At 56.6% G+C, this 10,170-nt stretch overlaps 1 protein-coding gene across 1 annotated transcript in view; it reads right to left on the bottom strand.

The window, feature by feature from the left end:
• Positions 1 to 5,338: 5,338 nt before the first annotated feature.
• The window catches only part of PPM1B (protein phosphatase, Mg2+/Mn2+ dependent 1B), a 56,968-nt gene continuing 52,136 nt past the window's right edge, over positions 5,339 to 10,170 (bottom strand). Inside the window, exon 6 of the mRNA XM_055119979.1 lies at positions 5,339 to 5,398. Coding sequence (XP_054975954.1) covers positions 5,354 to 5,398 — 45 coding nt within the window. The 3' untranslated portion in view covers positions 5,339 to 5,353. The remainder of the gene's footprint in view (positions 5,399 to 10,170) is intronic.

Below are 10,170 nucleotides of genomic sequence, written 5' to 3'. Positions count from 1 at the left end.
AACGTGTGTCATTATTCCTCGCTAGTCATTACTCCAGCTTTCCTGCTACTCCGCCTGACAGGAGCCTGGAGGCCACCCCAAGTGGGGCCGGGCTGCACCTGACGGGGCCCAGCCCTGACTAACTCAGCCTCGTCCTCTGGAGCCAGAGGAAGGCCCCCCTCCTTTCTCCTCTTCCCTGCGCCGGCTTCTTTGGGAGTTTTATCATTCCAGATGAATTTCAGCAGTTTGTTCCACGTCCCTAACATACATTCGGGGGCTTGCGGGTGGGGCTTCACCGGATCTACATCATACTCATGGTAAGAGGGTCGTTTCCACGGTTATTCTTTCCTATCCAGGAGCGAGGAATAAGTTTCCTTTGCTTCGTGTCACCCATTTCTTTGGACAATTATTCACAGTCTTTCGCATCCTTTATTCCTGGGTATTGGTTCTGGGGGTGCAGCTGCAGGGGAATCGTTCTTAACATTCTTATTCTCATCATCCGTATATGGGAACGTGACGGGTTTCGGTGCACTGACCTTACGGCCCCTGGGCCGTGTGGGGAGTTTCTCTGACTTGCACCTTCTCTCGCACCCTACCCTGATGTAAGCCTGCACTGCTGGGAATTCCCGAAGGAAGTTTCTGCTATGCTCCAGGTTTCGGAAGCTTCTCGCTTCCCTCTGGCCTCTTTTCAGGAATCCTTTCATTTCCTTTGAGAAAAGCCCGCAAGTCCAGGCTGTGTGCTCCCGCCCTGGGCCACATCCTCGGTCCTGATCCCCACTGACCGGCAGTGGCACTGACGTCCCGGCTCCCGAGACAGATTTATTCACAACTGATTCCTCTTGGACAAGGGTTCCCGAGGGCTCCGGGACTACCTGGCACCCCCTGCTGCCCTGCTCCCACGACCCCGTGCAGGTGCCTGACGTGGCACTGTGTTCCCCGCCTTGGACACAAAGCCACGGGGCCACGCTGGAGTGCGGGACACAGCCCCAGCTTCTCCTGACGCCCGGAGACCAGCTCTGCACGCTGCCACACTGATTCTTGCTTTTGCTACTCCCTAGCTTGTTCCTCCATCTCCTGAAGCCGAAAGGTTAAATGAGACCCACGTTCTGTTTGTGACCCCGTGTCCTGCCGCAACCCACACCTTTGAGATTCTTTTATCTCTATGTTCCTTCTAACCAAGGGCACGTACATGAGCTTGGCCGTACCTGTGGCTTTCCGTATTACTAATTTCTAGGTTAGTTCCATGTTGGTCAGAAAACATGACCTGTACGATCGAAAGGGCCTGTGTGCACCCACGGGGCGAGACTGTCGGGGGGGCTGACGCGGGTTGCCCTACTCGGGCCGGCTGGTCCTGTGGTTCTGCCTGTCTGAATGTCCTGAGGAAGGAGTGCCGACCCCTCCAGCCACAGCCGTGGGCTCCCAGTTCTCTGCAAATGTCCGTGGCCTCGGGCACTTGAAGTGACCCACACCTACTATGATTTCACGTTTGTGGACTTCGTACGAGGCCTGCCACGGAGCAGGTGACCGTATCTTCACGCGGCTGCTCTCACAGTGCGGGTGCTGCTGGCGCAACTTTCTCTGCTCTGCCGGGAAGGATCTTTGCTTCTCCGTCCCTGTGGAAATCTCTCTACTTGGAGGAAAGAATTCTAGGTCAAGTAAGGGACACCCTGCTCTCAGCTGTTAACGCAGAGGAGTGTCTCATCGTCTACATAGACCTGATGAGGCGTTTGCCACAGTTCTTACCTTTCTGCATTTCCCTCAGTGGTGTGTAAGATATTCTTCTTATTGCGTTTGCAAATTATGATGTGATCCTGGAAACCTTTCTGTTCACTGGTATGGGTGGTGGAGACTTCCAAGCAGTGCTCGGGCAGTCGGGGGCCCCTGCCAGCGATGGGGCAGGAGGGTCGACGCAGGCAAGCCAGGCACCGGGCAGTGCGTGAGGCAACCCGACACCCAGTGACGGTGAGCCCAAGCCCGCCCCCCAGCCCGAGCCTCATTTTTGGTTTTGTTTTTTTGGGTTTTTTTTGCTTTTTTGGGTCCCACCCAGCAATGCACAGGGGTTACTCCTGGCTCTGCACTCAGGAACCACCCCGGCAGTGCTCAGGGGACTATATGGGATGCTGGGAATCGAACCCGGGTCGGCCGCGTGCAAGGCAAACGCCCTACCCGCTGTGCTATGGCTCCAGCCCCCCATGGTTTTGTATTCTTAACTGAGGTGACAAGCTCTGAAAAACGCTGAGCTGTTCCTCACTGTTCTCTCCCTGAAGCTCCAATTCTGTCCGGTGCTTGATATCCCCCACAGGTCACTGATGTTTTCCTCTCTTCTTCCCCGGAATCTGCTGGCCTGGCTTTGGGCAACCACCGTCCTTACTCTCCCCTGTGGACGCCTCCCGTGTCCGTGGGAATGTTCAGACTCTCTCTCCATTTCTAGGGCTGAAACTGCTGGAATCCTGGCTCATGGCGCCCGGGTTTCTCTTCCTCCCTGGCCAGGCCAGGCCCAGCAGGAACAGCTGCTGTGGGGAGGGCGGGGCCCGACACGGGACACGGCACGGGACAGGGGCCCGGCAGCCGTCCTGGGCCCTGCGCCCCACTCCCCAGAGCTGCTTCTCACTGCAGCCTCCCGTCACAAGCGCCTCTCTGGGCCGCGTCCAGAACCTCCCATACCAAGACCTTCATCCACATCAGCCAAAGTCCATTTTGTGAACATTTTTATTGAAAGAGCAAATAGCAACGGTGCACGGAAAAACGTGCTGCCTCTCTGCACGTCGACACACGGCTGTCCGCGCCGGCTGCTCCGCCTGCTCTTCTCCGTGGGCGCCTGGCGCTGAGGAGACAAGAGGGAAAGTGCGCAGGTGCCAGAGGCCCTCCCAGGGCAAACGGGCGAACGGGGGTCCTGGCACCAGCAGCAACACCTGGGCCTCGTCCTTCCCGCGGCGTCAGGCTGGCTCTGACACGGCCGCAGGGTGCGCTGGGCCTCGGCCACGGCGGGTCAAGCGCCCGAGTTCTCTCGGCATCACGGGTTGCTTTTAGAAACTTTCACTGGATAACGAAAGAGAACTCGGGAAATCTGGGGCCGGGGGGGCAGTACGGCAGGTAGGGCACTCGCCTGGCTTCCGCCCCAGCGCCAGTCTCCGAGCCCTGAGCACCTTATGCTGTGCAGACCTGCCCCCCAGAACTGAAGAGACTGACTCAGGGAGAATAAAGAGAGGCACCCAAAAACAAGACAGCAAAATAAAGCACAAAGAAACCAGCACTTGGAAAGTACAGGAAAAATGTACTTTCTGGGGATATTTCAAATATTTGATATTTCAAAAGCACAAAGAAACAAGTTCGGCGGATTCAGCTCCAGAAACCTGCTCTGAACCATGGGGCGAGGACCAAAGGGGAGACCAGAGAAGCTGTTGTACACAACTGATGTCACTTCGAAGACAAGAGTTGCCCAGCTAAAAACATGGTCGGTTCTGTTTTGTTTTTAGGGCCACACCCGGCAGTGCTCAGGGATCACTCCTGGCAGTGCTCCAGGGCCATAAGTGATTCTGGGGGTCAAACTGGCACCCCAAGCCGTGTGCCAGGGCAGCCCCTCGCTCCTGCCCTGAATCATACTATTCAGGGGAGCAGAAAGGGTCGCCGGCAGAACTTTCTTTGGGGGCCACACCCATCGGTGCTCAGGGCTGACTCCTGGCTCTGCACTCAGGCATCACTCCTGGTGGGATTTGGGGGGATGTATGGGGTGCCGGGGTCACTCCTGGGCCGGCCGCGTGCAGGGCCAGCACCCTCCCACTGGTCTGTCACTCCAGCCCCATCAGGACTCTTGAGGCGTAAACAAAAAGCGAGCCTTTACTAAGGGCCATTTGCCTTGTGTTTTGGCATGACGTCACTTAGGACATGTCACCTCGTGGCTCTCTCCTGAGCAGTTGGCAACTCGGCCTGACCTCAGTCACGCACGTCCCACCTGAGCAAGTGGCCTCCGACCACCCCTCGGAAGCACGGGTGGTCGCTGGAGTGGTGGAGTCTCGGATGCCTGCACCTGTCCTCGGGCGACAGGGACAGAGCAGGTCCCCTCTCCCGCCAAGGAAGGAGCGTTGCTTTCTGCCCCACAGCCAGAGGAAACGGCTGGGGCTTCCCACACTCGTCAAAGAAACAGCCCGTCAGGCCCAGGCTGCGGCTATGGGGCTGGAGGGGAGGCCAGGGAGGCCCTGCAGGGAGAAACCTGTGCCCAAGCGTGAGGCCCTGCCCAGACCCTCCCCACAGCCACCGGGAAAGCGGCTCTGAGGGACAGGCTAGTCTTCTGCCACCCAAACCCCGAACCGAAGTTTGAGTCGGCTCCAGCTGGCCCAAGTGCACTGTTCTGGGAGGCCTCAGGACCAAGTCCTGTGGGACCGTCTGGCCCAACGGCCCTGTCTTGAGGGGTTAGGAGCTGCGGGTCCCCACCACGGAGGCAGTCCCACCCCTGCCTCCCTCGGCTTCCCAAAGGGCTCCGGATGGAGCTGGTGCTTCGGGGGTGGGGCAATGACGTGAAGCCACAGGTGTGGACACAGGGTTCATCACGTGGGCAGAGAACAGCTCCCCGACGGCTCGAGGAAGGGCCACAGCAGGATAAACCCTTGACAGAACACTAGGTTCACTCTTCTCTCCGGTCCTCGGACCCTGAGGTACGGGGAATGCAGGCCAGCCTTGCGCGGCAGCCCCGGACCCCGAGACTGCCGTCTGCTGGAGGGCAGGTCGTTCCTCAGGAGCAGTGAGGGGCGCAGACTCCTGCGGGCTTACGAAGGTGCAGGCCTGGGTGAACAGCCACGCTGCGGGCCCACTGCAGCACTGTGGAGAGACGGTCCAGCAGGGGGGCACCGGCCTCGCACACGGCTGACCTGGGCTGGCCCCAGGCACCCCAGATGGTCTCGAGCCGACCAGCGACCCGAGTGCAGAGCCAGGAGTAAGCCCTGAGCACTGCTGGGGTGGCCCCAAAACCGATATAAGGGAATTAAGAAGCACCTGTGAGGGGAGGAAGAGCTGACGGGAGCCCCGCAACCCCCACTCCCCCACCGCACAGCACAAACAGGGTTCTTAAGGGGCAGGGAAATCTCAGCTGGAACGTTCAAAAGTCCAACTGGAACAATTGATACTGATTTTCACTGAGACCGAACAGTGAGGTGATAACTGCAAGGTGACAGCAGGGCAGCCATGACGCTCTCCACAGCACACAGCAAGTGGACGAGACGCCCAGGAAGGCGAACGCGGGCGGACACCCAGAGCCGGCACTGGCAAGTGAGGAGAGCGGCTGGAGTATCGGCGGTCGACTTGCTCTAAGGAAGTTCCTCCTGTATCAACTGGGGTTAGAGTGGCTAAGCTTATAAAGTATATGTAAAACTTTACTTACTCAGAATGTGAAAAGACTGTCTATGTACACAATCGGAGGTTCAAACTGTTAAAGGAAAACGACAAGAGTCTAAAAATCAAGACATTTGTCCAACCTCATCAGACTGAACACTGAAGTCTGCAAGCCGCCCTGCGACCTGACCTCAGTGTCACAGGGTCCAACCGACCAGCTGGGCTGCGGGTGGAGCACCCCGACAGGCCAGAGTCCGGGCCAGGGAACACTAATGAGCCACTCTGTGAACGAAGGGGTGAAGCGCCTTCATGAATCAGAAAAATGCACTCTGGGGCTGGAGCAATAGCACAGCGGGGAGGGCGTTTGCCTTGCACACGGTGGACCCGGGTTCAATTCCCAGCATCCCATATGGTCCCCCAGCACCACTAGGGGTAATTCCTGAGTGCAAAGCCAGGAGTAACCCCTGTGTATAGCTGGGTGTGACCCAAAAATAAAAAAATAAAAATGCACTCAATAAAAAGTGAGCAAACATGTGAGCAGCTTTAAAAAAAAAAAAACACAATTAGCCAAAATATAAAATTTCAATCTCACAGTTCAATCTTGATTGAGGAAGCAATCAAGAAACTACCCTGAACCACTCTTCCCACCCACGGGGGGGAAAAGGGAGGGAAAGGGGGGGAAGGACGTGACTGAGTCACACACAGCTGAGAGTGTGACGAGACTGACTGTGACTCTCACGGCTGGGATTATACATAACCTGACTGACCATGTCTCTCAGGGCTGGGATTACACATAACCTGACTGACTGTGTCTCTCTCAGCTGGGATTACACATAACTGACTGACCATGTCTCTAACGGATGGAATTACATATAACCTGACCATGTCTCTCACGGCTGGGATTAAACATGCCTGACTGACCATGTCTCTCACGGCTGGGATTACACATAACCTGACGGAGCATATCTCTCACAGCTGGGATTACATATGCCTGACTGACCGTGTCTCTCACAGCTGGGATTACACATAACTGACTGACCATGTCTCTAACGGATGGAATTACATATAACCTGACCATATCTCTCACAGCTGGGATTACATATGCCTGACTGACCGTGTCTCTCACAGCTGGGATTACAAAAAACACATTACACCTAACCGTGTCTCTCATGGCTGGGATTACACATAATCTGACTGACAGTGTCTCTCACGGCTGGGATTACACAGTGGCACTGTTTTCCTGGAAGGCAACTCAGGACCACTGAATTTAATTTCTGTATTTTATCTTTTTTATTCAAATCCTTATAAAAAATTCACAGAGAGAAAATTAAAGAAGATATAAGACCCTTGTTTGCCCAGATTTAACAGAGTTGACATTTTGAAATCTTTATTTTCTGGGGAAGAACAAGAGTTAAACAGCCCTTGCCCTACCCAGTGTGCTGCTGCTCACATGGGCCTCCACGAGACCCGGCTGGGAAGGCCGGAGCCAAGGCAAACACCCTACCCGCTGTGCTACTGCTCCAGCCCAGAGTGCAGAGTGCCGCCAGCACTGAGATTCTACTCATGCCCATTCTCACGAAGAGCCTGGCCACCTTCTCCTGATCAGGGTGCCCTTCTGCCCACCTCCTTCCCGTAATCCCCCTCCCACTGGCTAGCACCCCAGCCTCAAGACCAGGGGGCTTCTTTAAACGATTTGGGGGCGGAGGGCTGGCCACACCCGGCGATGCTCAGGGGCTACTCCCGGCCCTGCACTCAGGGACCACTCCTGGCGGTGCTTGGGGGACCATACGGGATGCCGGGGATTGAACCCCGGTTGGCCGTGTGCAATACAAACGCCCTCCCCTTTATAAACAATTTTCACCTGAGGCCCCTGGGAATATCTTGGGGTCCGCAAGGGGACCCTGTGGCCCCGGGTTGTGGCCCCGGGCTGAGAAACTGCTCTAGTGCGTCAAGAAGCACTTCTCTCAATTCAATTATTTTCCACTTAGTTTTAGACAGACCCTTTGAAACGCGAGCGCTGTCTTCTCCCACGGGGACCCTGCTCGCCCAAAACCAGTGCCCACTGACATCTGGAGAGCGTTTAAACGGACTGACCCTCACTCCGGGCTCCAGGCCCAGTCAGGCTGAGGAGCAGCTGGCAGCGACCTGGCGTGGCCCGAGCACCGCAGCGTGGGGCCGTGAGCCCTGGGTGGGCACGGTGCGAGGGGGGAGCCTTTGGAGAGTCAGAGCAGGCTGGGCTGCTCCTCCCAGCAGCCTCCGAGGCCCCTTCCGAGGCAGCACTCGAGACGGGTCTAGACAGATTCCCCCGTGTGGGCTCTCACTCTTCTGCTGCGGTAAGGCCTGGCAGGGAGCTCAGAGGGCCCCGGCACAACGGAGGGCGAGCACTTTCAGAACCCGGCGTCAGGCAGACTCGCCGGCCGACGCCCGGAACAGGAAGCTGACCTGTCGCTTACTGCAAGGAGCCAACTCTGAGACCAGGACGAGTCGCAGGGAGGGACCGCTCGGCAGGCCCAGGCTGGACACGGCTGGGCTGCAAGCCGGGGTCCTGCTTGGGGCATCACGGGGGGACAGGCTGGGTCTGGTGGCCCCGGGGGGGGGGGGGGGGGAGCGCCATGTCTCAGCCAGGAGGACAGGGCCTGCAAGGGGAAGACGGGGACGGCACGGACCACGAAGGCTGACAAGCAAACGACTCAGGCAGCAGCCCAAGGAAGACACTGAGCACCTTCATCACTGCAGAAACACGCAGGCATACACGAAGGGCCACTGAGGAATTCACATTCCTTCAAGCCTCTGGGCCCAGCTGAGTCACGGCTACTAGGACAGCTTCTGGGACTCCACCTGGGCCCCTCACTGTGGACCCCAGGGAGCAGCCTGATGGCCGCATCCCAGCCCACACAGCGAGTCCACCCTCAGTGTCCCCGGCAGCGAGGAACCGAGGGACGTCTGGGGGACCTGCAGCCAGGACAGTCTCTTCATGCAGGCCACCGGGAAAACAGGCAAAGCAGACACGGGGATGCACGCAACGGCCTCAGAGCCATCTCGCCCCCGAAAGACACGTGTGGTGGTAACTCAGCCCATCAACAATTTACTTGAAAAAGTAAAACTCTCAAAATTTCCTTGAAACACCTTAAATTCCAGTCTCTGTTAGCAATGTACTGACTTCCAAATACAAGGCCTTCTACCACAGTATCGTATGTGAAAAAGCACCCAAACCAAAACACTCAGGTGCTGCTGTAGGACTTGACTGCCAGGCCAGCACCACAAAAAAGAAACAAATTAACAAGTAGGTTTAAAAGACCAGGATCGCACAAGCTACTACTTAGCTACCCGAAACTTGCTAAAATCTGAAATGTTTTCCCATTATCAGCGGGGCAATACTAATGTCAAAGTACAAGTGAAAGGTGACTGGGTGGGGGAGGGGAGGGGAGCTCGGAGAGGACGGCCGTGAGCGGAAGGCTGTCTACAGACACCGGCGACTCGGGCACGGCCACACGCGTCCAGATGCCTGGTCTGTCAGATCATGTCAGAACATGATTTATGCACGACCCCATCCATCAAGTATCTCAGAGAGCCGAGTATGAACTAGAGCAGCCCCCACTTCTAAATTAATCACTATCTCTGTCATCCTGTTGATCCTCGGTTTGCTCGAGCGGGCCCAGTAACGTCTCCATTCGTCCTAGCCCTGAGATCTCAGCAGCCTCTTTACTCGTCCTTCCCAACGGTGCTGCATTAGAGGCTCTTCAGGGTCAGGGGAATGAGACCCATCTTTGTTACTGTATTTGGCATATGAATACGCCACTAAATACTTCTAATTAAATGTTGGGTTATTCTAGAATTCTCTCAGCTGATAGTATCACTTCTCTTTTTACCAAAAGCTGCCATTCTGAAGCCTGACTGGAAAAGTGGGCACTGCCACACCCCCGGGAAGAAAGATCAGTTTATCACCACTACTTCTCAGTCCCACTGGAATTCCGTAGCTCCTGGTCATTCACTGTCGTCAGGTGAAGAAACAGCACCGACACTTGGAGACATTTGTTGTTCAAATCCTGATTTTCCCTTGAAATATGCAGCTGGGGTTTTGCTGTAGCCCACACTGAAGTGAGAGAGCCCAGAGAGAGGGCGCCTGCCCGCCGTGGCTCGCTTCCTGCACTCCGGGGTGTGTCCCAAACCACTCACTACTGCCAGACGGATATGGGAGGGCGCCGTGTACAAGAGCAGGGGACGATTCCGCTTCAGACTGGCAGGATTTCTCTCAGCTTTAGAACTCGGCCAGCTCTCCTGAGGACCCAGTCTCTTAGCCGAAAGGAAGGCACCCGTCAGCACCCCGGAAGACATGGTGACCTCGGGAGTTCCAGCCTGCCACACCCGAACACTAGACTGACCTTTGTGAGCAATCAAGCTGGAGCTCTCGGCCAGCCAACACTCAGACCCCAAGCCCCAGGCCCACGGGGAACTGTCCTCACTTCTGTGACCAACAGGCCCCGTCTGTAGCTGAGCACTGAGTGTGCCCGGCTGCCTGCTGGCTTGGGGCGACCCCTGGCTCTCAGGGGCCCTGGCAGCACTGCTGGCCGCGTGCCAGGCCACGCCCGCGCCCAGAGCTGTCTCCGGCCCACTGGCATGTCTGTGAAATCCTCTTTGACCAAAAACCCTAATAAAGGTAACTTCAACAGTCTGACCCACTGAAATCGCACTGAAAAGGAAAAACCTGTTTCGGTCGTCAGTCCCGCCTCAGTCTGAGGTGGCGAAACACAGAAACGAGAACGTTTCAAAGAAAAAACGTTCACCTACAGCAACTGAAGGCCCCGAAAGGCGGCGACAGTCCTGCAGGTTTGCTTGTGGGACGAGGACAGGCCCTGGGCGCACACG

The sequence above is a fragment of the Sorex araneus genome, chromosome X (assembly GCF_027595985.1).
Source record: "Sorex araneus isolate mSorAra2 chromosome X, mSorAra2.pri, whole genome shotgun sequence".
Classification (NCBI taxonomy): Eukaryota; Metazoa; Chordata; class Mammalia; order Eulipotyphla; family Soricidae; genus Sorex; species Sorex araneus.
This window is presented reverse-complemented; position numbering and strand designations above follow the sequence as displayed.